The sequence below is a fragment of the Balaenoptera borealis genome (genome assembly GCF_965194805.1).
Source record: "Balaenoptera borealis genome assembly, chromosome: 11".
NCBI lineage: Eukaryota > Metazoa > Chordata > Mammalia > Artiodactyla > Balaenopteridae > Balaenoptera > Balaenoptera borealis.
Genome location: NC_138868.1, coordinates 56,595,563 through 56,607,539, shown reverse-complemented (window position 1 = coordinate 56,607,539; position 11,977 = coordinate 56,595,563). Strand labels below are relative to the sequence as shown.

Genomic DNA, 11,977 nt, shown 5'->3' with positions numbered 1-11,977 from the left:
CGAAAAACCATCTTTTCTGGGTTTGGATGCCAGTTTCCTTTATAGAACAGAGAGGGGGAGGAGATGAGGAAGTATAGTAAAAAGGCCATAAGTTTTGCAAATGTCCCCTGGAATGGCTAGCCTCAGGGAGGGGATGTGTTAATTTCTTCTTTCTTGCAGCCATCCACAGGTGGACAGGGTCAGGTTGCTTCCCCCAACAAAGGCACTTTGGTTTAACATTCAGGCAGAGGGACAGGGTTCCCCGAGGCAGGCCATTATGTACAGACAGTATCCTTTTAGTGAACAAGAGCAGGAAAGCAAAGGTTAAAGTAAAAGAAACAGGTCCAACATGTAGCCAGATTTGGCTCTTCCCTGTTACCTAAGGAGCCCACGTACTGCAACTAAGGAATCCACCTGCCGCAACTAAGACCCGGCACAACCAACCAACCAATGAACGAAATAAATAAAGAAAATAAAGATTAAAAAAAAAAAAAAAAAAGACTAAGAGACTGGTTCAGTGAGATAATGGACCGATCTACCGACTTAGCTTCTGGATTGTGAAGCTTCTTAGAAGTTTCAAAGGCAGGAATGAAGGGGAACATAATACACCACCCCAAAATAAGCCTTTTTGGCCTAAGGATTATTTTAGGATGATTATTTTTGAGAGGCTGCAGACTGGAAACAGAGTAGAATTGCCCTTTTGTGAGGGAAATTTACATTTATAAGGGAAATCTCCATTTGTAAGGTATCTCCCTCTCAGTTCCAAAAAGGGAAGCAAGACTAAATGTCTAGAAACTCATCAGTGAAGACTATGCCAACTTAAATTTGCATAACACTCGTACCCTTGATTATTGTGTTTTACCTGATAACCTCCCATAACAGGCTCTCTTCCTCTTCAACATCTTTCTTTTGTTTTTAGCTGAATATGGTATTTAAGGTGATGGCTTGGTTAGTTTCAGGGAGTTACTCAGTTTTCCTAGGTCTCTTCCTTATATAGAGGAGACATATTTGTTATTAACTTCTATTTGTTTTTCTCCTGTTAATCTGCCTTTTATTATAGCAGGGTCTCAGCCAAGAACCTAGAAGGGTAGAGGGGAAATTAATTTTTCTCCCCTACAGGGTTATTTCCAATTTTGGCTACTATAAAACCATTCTGCAATATACTTTTAAATATATATATATATATATATTTATATATATACACACAAATATATACATATGTGTGTATATATACGTGTGTGTGTGTGTGTGTGTGTATAAATTATAAAGAATACTATGGAGAAGCCCTTAATTTGTAGAGTGTGACTAAGGAAAAGAAAGACTTTGTGGAGATACTGTTATATGGATGAGATAAAGGATGATTAAGAGCAAGCGATAGAGGTATTCCAAACAGAAGGAATATGAATAAAAGTTAGGGATGCAATCACCTGCAGTAAGTACAGAAAAATAGCCTGGAGCAGGCAGGGTCGGCTTCCTGGAAGAGAGTAAGGATGAATCAGGCCCTGAAGTCGGTTAATATTTGCCTATGGTGACAGTAGAGGAAAAAAATCTTCTGGCTTCCCAGCAGGAATTATTATAAATCATGAGACCTGCAGAGAACTAACTCTGAGCTGCAGTTTTGTTGGGCGGCAGTGTTTTGTTTGTTGGTTTGTTTTCCCCTGTCTACCGAAAATAAATGCACAACCTAGAATTTGAGAGTTATGTTTTTTTTGGCAGACATTCTTAGATTGCAGGTATAGATTGTCGCAAGCCTGGGAGACAGCATCTCAGATAAATGCTGAGAAAACTGTTCGGAAGAGGAAGGGGGAAACCAGGATATATAGGAGTTTTTGCAACAACACCAGGTAGTCGGAACAAAAGACTACTGTTACTAAAAGAAAACTAGATATCTCAAGTTAAGGAATTTAGCACTTTTCTACATAAGGAAAGATGCAAGAGTCTGGACTCATTGAAATCCTTCCTTTGATATGCACCTCAGCTCTCTGGGACCAGTATCCTGTGTCCTCTTCCTGAGTTTCCTCAAGCTGTACCATTGGGGTGGCTGCGGTCTGATGACTGCGGTCATTCCTTGTTTCCTCCCTGAGTTCCCTCAGGGCTCACCGCTGGAGGGCGGCTGCCGTTGCTGATGGCCCGAAATCCTTTGTTTACTGATGTGGTGGGCAGTGTTTTATTTCTCAGCCCCAACGTTACTGGTTCTCCACCCTAGCTGCACTTTAGAATTATACAGAAAGTGTTAAAAAGTACTGATGCACGGGGCCTCAGCCTACACCAGTTAAATCAGAATCCTGAGAGTAGGGCCCATGACTACCAGTATTTTTTATTTAAGAGCTCATAGGTGATTCTAATGTGCAGCCAGGGTTGAGAACCCCTGTTTCACATTGTCCTTGGAAAAAGTTCGCTGACCAATTGAGCATAAATGAGATTGCAGGTATAGATTATTTAAGGATCATCTGCTAGACTTTACTGAAAGATCACCTTCAGAGTAGCTCTACTACATGCATGGCTGGACTGTTTGGATACCTCTGCAGGCTGGGAGATGGGGAACTCGCTGCTCAGTCATGGGACAGCCCTGACATTAGGAAAGCATTGTCCAGTTCAGCTACCATGCCCCAACACTTCCGGACAGATGAGATTATGGGGTAGGTGGGCTGAGACATGACTCCCCAGAGTTTCAAAGCTGAAAGACCTGTGTGGTCCCTACTTTACCCCTATCAGTGTAGTCCCGTAGCCCAGGACCTGTGTGTTTCTAGGGTATGCTTCATTTGTTCATTTAGCTCATTTGTACACTGTGCAGTATATAATAGTAGGCCCTCTACACAGATAGCTGTGAGGTCCCCCTGGGTGTTGAGGAGAGTTCTTTGGCAGCTTGTAAGATTTGAAGAACTGGCCAGTGATTTGAGCACTGAGCACTGTCTCTGTAGAAGGAGATAGATAAACAGCTTCCTAGCTGCTTATGATCTAGTGGAGAGTTACAGAATTATTCTTAATCCTTGGTAGTTGGTGATGGATCCTGGGCCATGATATGATTTGGAGCCAGAGGAAGGAGAGTCATCCTGATGGGGGTGTCTGAGAAGGCTTTTCACATCAGGATTAATATTTTAACCTATCCATGTACTTCATAGAGGCACTTTATTCCTGTCACTCATTCACCATGAATTCAGGAAACATTTATCACATACTGCTTTGTACTGGGGAGGGGGGTAGAGAGATTTCGACAGTGTTGTCCTCCCCTCCAGGAGCAGTTTCGTATGAAGGATAGTGTCTTCTTTTCCTCCTGTTTTGGGGTTCACAGCAGATGTCACCAGCAATTCTGTTAAAAGCTCACAGCTCTTCTGCCTCTTTTTCTCACTTCTGTCACCTCTTAGGTCTCATATCCAGATGGCCAAGCTCAGATGATCCACCCTAAGCCGGCAGACTTTCGGAATCCCGGCCCAGGGCGGCACCGGCTTATCACTCAGGTGTACCTCTCCCACACTGCCTGGACAGGTAAGGAGTCAGTGGGCCAAGGCATTGGTTTTTTTGTAGTTTGAAAAATATGTGATTGAACCAGGCCTGCTGAGGGTTGAACTTGATTTCTTAAGGAGCTTGAAAGCTCAAACTGGGTACATTTAGACTAATTTGCTGCATTGCTTTGATTGTACACAGCACAAGATTTTTTCGAAAGATGAAAAGGAGATTACAGTAGAATGGAGTCTCATTGAAAGAACCGTGGGCTGGACACCAGGAGACTATTTTCTTATCCTAACACTGCCACTGACTTGCTGTGTACACTTGGACAAGCTACTCTCCCTTCTGAATCTGTTTCCTCACCTTCCAAATTAAGATAACAATTCTTTACTACTTAATTCTGAGGACTACTCTGTCTGGAAATTAAACAGTTTTATATTTCTTACCAGAAATTTACAATCACTCTTTTTTGTGTATGAACAATTCAGTTCATTCCCCCAGAACAAGTAAAATGACAACTGTTCCTGCCTTCCCTTCCCACATGGGCTGGTTTGTGCGGTAATGCAAAGTAAAGTGATCTATTCCTATTTTACCCTCCCATACAGCAATTGAGTAGGACCTTGATAATTTGAGAAGAGACATGGAGGTTACATAAGTATTTTTCTTTCATTTGTAAAGAATAAAACGAGAGAATACAAGTGCAATGACATTACACTTCCAAAGCCTGTAAGGCTGCTTTGGAAACTTTGAAAAAGACTCAGTCTGCAGAACCTAAAATGTGGGAGAGAATTGGCCTCGGTGGTGTTGCGTAAATCACTGAAGGTGATTCAGAAGCATGGTTGTTACTGGAGAAAGTGTTCAATACCACCAAATTTGGTTTATTTTAGAAATAGGTGGATGCCTTCTGGAATTTTCTTTCACTGTATTTTTGAATACATGAGTAACTGTTTTTTGTTTTGTTTTGTTTTTAATTATTTATTTATTTATTTATGGCTGTGTTGGGTCTTCGTTTCTGTGCGAGGGCTTTCTCTAGTTGTGGCAAGCGGGGGCCACTCTTCATCGCGGTGCGCAGGCCTCTCACTATCGCGGCCTCTCTTGTTGCGGAGCACAGGCTCCAGATGCGCAGGCTCAGTAATTGTGGCTCATGGGCCTAGTTGCTCCGCGGCATGTGGGATCTTCCCAGACCAGGGCTTGAACCCGTGTCCCCTGCATTGGCAGGCAGATTCTAAACCACTGCGCCACCAGGGAAGCCCTACATGAGTAACTGTTTATTGCCATTATTAATGGTTTTCCTCTGTCAAGGGTGTTAGACAGGTATAGATGACTTTATAAAGTTTTCACAAAGAGGAGGTGGTGCTGTTGAGTGTCAGGGCAGCCCCTTCGGGGGTCCAGCAGGCCTGGCAAAATTGAGGGAGCAGATCCAGCAATGCCCTTACCCAGAATCTGCCTCTCTGAGTGTCCCTCAATCCATATCCTTGCTGCTTGCCACAGTGCAAGTCCACAGAAACGTAGAGTTCCTTATTTTAATCTCTTGTGGTGAAGGGATCCTAGATATGGGGAAAGAAATGCTGTAGGACAGCGTTGTTTTGCAGGGTTAAGACTGAGGGAAGCAAAACAGCATGTTAGAGCTCAGAAGAGCTTGAAAGGTTTTGAGGGGCATATTGACTTGCCCCTGGCCACACAGCAGGTCATTGCCTGAACCAGGCCTACAATTCGGGCTGTCCTGAGCCTGAAGAATTGTAATTCATCCAGGATCACCTCCTCTGAGAGGTTGCTACTTAGTCACAATTACAAATCTCTATTTTAATTCTCCTGCTCAGCACTTATTAGTGTCAGATGTTTTCTCATTTGTTTATTGACTTTCTCTCCAATTAGAATGTAGGCTCCTTGAGAACAGGGAACTTGCTCGTCATCTTTAACCTCTGTATCCCTAGTGCCTGACGTGGAGTAGGTGCTCAACAAATAATCAAAACTGAATATAGGATTTTAAATTTGCAATTAAAATTCATTTAATTCTTAGACAACTTTGTGGTGGGAATTAGTATTCTGCTCTTAATTTTGTAGATGCATAAGTGGAGGCCCATGTAGCTGAACAGTAATGGCACTGAGGCTGGCACGCAGATTTCCTAACTCCTAAATCCCTTGTTTTTTTCACTGTACCATCCTCCCATCTGACCTGGGACACTAAAGTGAAACGTGTTCTCATTCTGAAGGTGCCAGCACCTCTTTCTCCTAATCCAGGAGATGGTGCCTGGTATTGGTAAGGGGCTCCTCCATCTAGTCCCTCAGCTCCCTACCGAGGGCCTCTCCTTTGGGAGACAGAATGCTGCCAGGTCACAAGGTTTGAGTCACATAGACGAGTTTCCAAATTCTGCCTTACTTGCTGTGTGATCCTGAGAAAGTTATTTAACCTCTCTATCTCATTTTCCTTTAAGATTGGAGTAATAATATATACCTCATAAAGACATATTCTTCCAAGCATGATAAATAGGTTGCATGATTTTTCCCAGATGATCTTTTGTCTCTTTTTCCCACTGTTTCTTTCCCTCTTGTTTCTTCTCCCTGCTCCTTCCCGCTGCTGGCAGTGGCTTGAATTGCCACTCTTCCCACGTGCTGGTGAGAGAAGGCATAATGACCAGATGGGGTTTAGTCCTCTGACCTTACCAGTATTTGGCTCCTGAAAGTGCTGTGAGAGCCAGGGCTAGATTGTGGTTCAGGGGTTGGCAATAGCCATCTAGGACAAGAAAGGAGAGCGTAGTGGGAGAGCTGATACTGGAGCCTAGTACCAGAAAGCAGTGCTAGTTTCATTACAGATACACTCCAGGCTGGTAAAAGGCCCCATGTGAAAAGGTGATGCTGAGGTTGCGCTCTGGGGTTGGCTAGGTTGCTCTGGTTGCCTGCCAGCCTTTCCCTTCCTGGAGGACAGCAATCTAGTCTGTATTCTGATCCCTAGGGAGAAGTCTGGAAGTAACCAGGCACACATCTGGGGAGGCATTGAGAAGTCCTGGGACCTCTGCCCTTGTTCATTTAGGTCCATCCAGCCCTCATTCCTGCCCTGTAAACCTCTTAGCCTTGGGCTCATCTTTAATACTTGCACCTTTCATGAGATTGCCCAGTCACACAAAATCAAGGAGGACACCCAAGCTAGCGGTGTTCTTGGCCTCTGCACTTGCCCTTATGTTTTTCTGAAATCCTCTCCCCCTTCTTTATGGAAGCCACGTGGTGAATAGAAAGATTAGTTGCTTCAGTTTATGAACTGAGCTCAAATTCTGTCACTGGTGTGGATTTGGGTAGTCACTTAGAACCTCTCAGAGTCTTGGGACTTTTTTGGGATTGTGACAGTCTTTCTTTCATGGTGTGGCAGGGTAAGAACTCTTGGGGTTATGTGCTTGGCACAGAGCAGGTGTTCCATTCCAAAGCCTTCCTGAGCTCCCTCCTCAGTACCTCTTACGGACTAGAGTGTGCACTGTGCTCCAGTGCAACTGTCTCTGCCTCCTCAGCCAAACAGCAACTTGAGGGAGGTCTTACTTATTTTTGCTGGGGCCTGCCACATGAAGACACCAGATCAGTATTGTAATGTCATGTCATGAAAGAATGGAAGGTTCAGTGACATGATTTTAGGTTCCTGAAATATATTCCTGTTCAGTAGTGAGAGTTTTCTGTCCAAACTATTTCCTAATGAAAGGCTTCCTCTCCGCTAATGTGGTAGAGTCCACTGTGCATGTAGCCCTCAGGCCTGAGATCAGCTGTGCAGAAAGAGCATGATTATCTGGGTACAAGAATTGGCCACATGCCTGTACTTTGTGACCCTCTGTCTTGAGGCTGGAAGGCCTCTGTGGAAGAGGCCTTTTTAGCTTGCTCTCTGAACATCTCAGCAGCATGGCTCTGAGCTGCAGGGAGCCCAAGAGACTGGAGGAGGAGGTGGCAGTGGCAGAGAAGCAGCAGTAAATCTGCAGGCTTAGGAACAGCCTCACAGTATTCAGGCTGGAGAAGTGTTTTTGTATGCTGATGGGGGAAGGGGGGGATGCAGACAGATGAAGAAATGTTCTTGAAACTCTACTGCTTCTATCTTTGATGTTGCTTTTACTTGACATTTCATCCCAATTCCTAGGTGTTGCCCCATCAAAGAGGATTTTTGTCTTTTTTTCTAGAACCGTGCCAGGTGGAAGTGAGACTGCTGCTGGCCTACAACTCCAGTTCACGCATTCCAAAATCCCCCTGGATTGAGGGTGGTGAGATGTCATCCCAGGTGGAAACCAGCATCGAGGGCACCATCCCCTTCAGCAAGTCTGTAAAAGTTTACATAATGCCCAAACCCGCAAGGCGCTGAGTCACAAGTAGTCTTTACAGCCGTGGCCTAAAAGGCCCTTCTTGGGATCAGAGTGAGCCAGAAGCCTGGAGCCTTTCACCTGGACATGGTATATAGGCATAAGGAAGAACATGTGACCCTTATAGTCTCATCTGGTATCGAACATTGGATAAATTATTTTGCATTAAGAAAACAAAAACCTTCAAGTCTATCCCATCCCCCACCCCCTACCTCCCTAGCCTTGCCCCCAGTAAAGTTGAGACACCAAGCTGTTCTAGAAATCTGTGTAGCTATAGGTTCAACATTTATACGGCAGGCCTACATTCTTCAGGTGTGAAACAAAAAGATCCAATTTTCTAGCCCCTTCCAAAGAACCAGTTATTGGAGCCATAATCTTATTTCTTAAAGCAATAGTCTGTTTGCCAGGGCCAACTCCAAAGCAGCTTTCACAGCTGTACTTTTTCACCACCGGCAGTTCCTGAAGGGCCCTAGACTTTCGTTATCTTGCTGAGAGTCTCCTTCCTTAACTCAGGCAATAGCTGGCCAAGGACTGAATGAACAGCTGAAGAATGAATCACTTTCATCCCTCAGGGAAATTCTTGATCTTGCCTGCCATTATCCTTAGAACAAAAATCTGAGAGAAGGGCCATATTTTACAAAAGAAACCAGGATTATGGGAAAGAGGGACTCAGTGTAAGAAACAAAGTCATTTCCCACTACTTCTCTGATGACTCCAGTGCTGGAGCTGCATGTGAGCTGAAGGTGCAGCGGGGGTTTAAGAACAGTAAAGCCTCCAGAGATGTGAACCACGTGAGGGCCTGTGCTATGTTCTTTACCTGTCATTTTATCCTTGCAACAGCCAAGTGGGACTAAGAGGTTAAGTCACTGGTAGGAAAACTGTAATAACGCCTTTACTCATTCAAATCCAAGATGATTCCAAAGGCCTGAGCTATACCATATGGAAAAGAACCTTCAGATTTTCTCTCTGTGCCTCAGTTTTTTCATCTGTAAAACAGAGGTAATTATACCTTAAGGGTTGTTGAATGGGTTTAATTAAATAATGCTTGGCAAATCTGAATCTTTGGCCAGTCTTGATCATATTTGGTACTTGGAAAGCTTAATAAAAAAATAACAAGAGCATACAATTACTCAGAGGCAGAGCTGGAATTTGAATTCAAGCATGTTTGACTTTTGGTTTAATATACCTAATGTGTGCCCAGCAGTGTTGTAAGCCCTTTACATGAATTAACTCATTTAATCCTCAAAACTACCCTATGAAGTAGGTACTGTAACATTTATTCTATAAACAAGGCAGTTGAAGTTCAGAGAATTTAAAGAAACCAGGATTATGAGAAAGAGGGATCCACTCTAAGAAATAATATTGTGAACTACATCTCTGATGACTGCAGTGTTGGAGCTGCCTAGTTGGCCTAGGACACACCACTAGTAAATGACAGAGCTGGGATTTGAACCCAGGCAGTCTGGCTCTGGGAGGTTATAACTGCTGTAGAGGGACTAAGGGAAGAAGATCACCTCCATGGGATTTACTTTTCTAGTGTGCTCGCCTGTTTAGTACATCTCAGTGATGTGCCATCAGTGGGCTCTCATGTGTCAACAGATGCCCTAAAGGAAATAGCCTGCCTTGGAGATAAAATGAAGCTTAAAGCTAGGCTGAATCATACCATGGCCCTGACACAAAGCACCTAATGATGATTACTGAGTTGAAGCACAGATGAAAACATCAAGACCCATCGCTGCTAACTGAGCCTTTGATGCCATAGCTATAGAAAGCCTTCCAAGGGAAGAATATGCTGAATCCTTTTCAGATACACTACTCCTTTTATAAAAATCCTTCTGGGTCATTCCCCATTTTACAGGTGGGGAAACGGAGACTTAGAGGTAATGTCTTTCTCCTAAGGGGCAAGGGTGGGATTTGATCCTAGGTCTTAAAACCCAAAATAGTACTTTTCCCACCAAAGGTGGAGAAACACGAAGAGGCAAAATTTACCTTAGTATCAGGATGAGTTTTTAAGAATTGAATGGGCTGCTTTAGGAGCAGCCTTATTCTTACACTAATGAGCGTAAGAATTGAATGGGCTGCATTAGGAGATAAGGAGTTTTCCATGCTGGATGTGTTCAAGCAGAGGTTGAACAAGCTCCTGACAAGTTTGTTGTAAAGGAATTCAAGTATCATATGAGCAGTTGGGCTTAACCTTTTAAATTCCTTTTACTCTGAATTCTCTGTGAATTATGAGAATCTTGATTTTTCTGACAGAAACCTGGAAGGGAGCATAAAGATGGCTCCAGTGTGGCACCCTCATTTATAAGTGAATGTGCAAGCCCAGAAAGACTGAGTTAGTAGAAGCAAGTCTGGAACCCAGGCCTCTCAGTCTAATACGGTTTTCATGACAGGGATCTGTTGTTCTGCCTTTTCAGTGGCCAACTATGTACCTTGTCAAAGCCAGAAACTGTGTCACATTGGACTCTATCTTTACGCCTCATATAAAACCAACCATCAAGTCCTTTAGATTCTGCTTCCTTAAATGTTTCAATCCTCTTCTTGACTTGGTGGTTCTGTCTTGATGCAGCCTCATCATCACTCCTAAGGTATGGGATTAGCTTCTTAATGAGCTGCTTGCTTCAAATCTTGCCCCCTTCAGTCTACTCTTCACACAGCTGCCAGAGTAATCTTTCTAAAACCCGGATCTGATCACACCATTCCCCTGCTTTAAACCCCTTTAAGTGGGTCACTTCTGGCCCCAGGATAAAGTCTAAACTCCTCTCCTTGAAGGCTCTTTATGCCCCTTGTGTCCTCTCCAGCCTCATACTCCGTGTCCCAAACATTCTCTACTTCTCCAGCTGTAGAGGATTATCTGTAGTTATTCCCAATACTTAATCATGCTCTCTCTTGCTTCACACCTTTGCACTTGCTGAGCCCTGGAATGTGCTCTTCAGATTGTCTCCTATGGTTCTTTTCTTTGCATTCTTCAGGACTGAGCCTCATTCTGGAACCTATCTGTGTCTCCTGTGGGCTTGGTGCGTTGCACAGCCTCCTATACATTCTTCAAGCATGGTATTTATTGCAGGTTCACAAATGCCAACCTCTGAAGCAGGTAGGCAGGGGAAAAAAAGGGGTCAAGTGGCTTTGTCAATCTAATAAATGCATCCTAGGTAATTTTCATGAATGTATTTTTCAAAATTATGAAAAATAATAATCCTTGTACAAATTAAAAAAGGGGGGGTTGTCAAGTGACCTGGAAGAAGATAACAGAGACTTGAGGAATCAGCACATTCTCTGTCAGAAGAAGGCAGTTGCTATTCAGCTCCACTCAGTTCATAGGTATGGGCCTGGTGATGTCAGATTTTCTGATTCTTCCAGAAAAGCCAGAAACCTGCATTTTCATGTGAAAAATAACCACGTTAAAAATTTTGGTAACTAAATAAAGTAAATGTTAAAATTACTCTGAGACAAACAAAACCTGTCTCCAGGTAGATTTGTGCCAGTTTGAAACTTCTGCATCGTCACTGCATATTTACATGTCTGTTTCTTCCAACCACTCTGTGAATAGCTAGACTGTAAGAATGTCTGTGTTGTATCCCCAGCATAGCTCCTGGCACATACCAGGCAAGGAAAGAAGGAATGAGTCCGTGAATCCAGAGCAAGTTTAGCAGTACCATGACATGCCTGCAAAACCCAGCCCTGAGAGTCGGGTTTCTGAAAGGACTTTATATTTGGCTTTGACATGATTGACCTCAGCAAACAATTATGGAGAAGGTACACACCTAGCACTTGACAGACTGCTCGTCTTAGGAACCGCTCAAGCTAGAAGAAATTAAATGTGGGCAGAGTGAGGGCTGTGCAAGCAACTTACAAATTGAATCAAAGGGTTTAATGATTAAGACATGGGACTAAGTATAGTGTCATGGAAAAAGAGCTTCTCTCCAGGCTCTGCAAATTGCCAGCATTGACCATGCAGAACAGATTCAGAAGTAGGGGCTATCAGCAGGTTCTGTACAAAGTTTAATAACCTCACTGTCAGGTACTTCTGTCTCAAAGAAGTTTGTACTAAGTTCTGTTTAATGTAGAGACAACTCAGTTAGGAACATTGATTACACCCACACCTAATTCAACACCCACTGGAGCTGTCTCATCTTACATTTGACAAAAAAATTTTTTTATTGCATCAACCAGAGAAACAGTCTAAATTTTATCAAACATCCTTCCTAGCTATATATGTGTCT

General features: G+C 43.4%; 1 protein-coding gene across 2 annotated transcripts in view; it reads left to right on the top strand.

Annotated features, from left to right (window-relative positions):
* Positions 1–11,213, top strand: part of INTS4 (integrator complex subunit 4) — a 121,415-nt gene extending 110,202 nt beyond the window's left edge. For both annotated transcript variants that reach the window (XM_082343315.1, XM_082343316.1), the window contains 2 exons: positions 3,345–3,465; positions 7,578–11,213. In XM_082343315.1, the coding sequence (XP_082199441.1) occupies positions 3,345–3,465; positions 7,578–7,756 (300 nt within the window). In that variant the 3' untranslated portion in view covers positions 7,757–11,213. The remainder of the gene's footprint in view (positions 1–3,344; positions 3,466–7,577) is intronic.
* Positions 11,214–11,977: the final 764 nt, after the last annotated feature.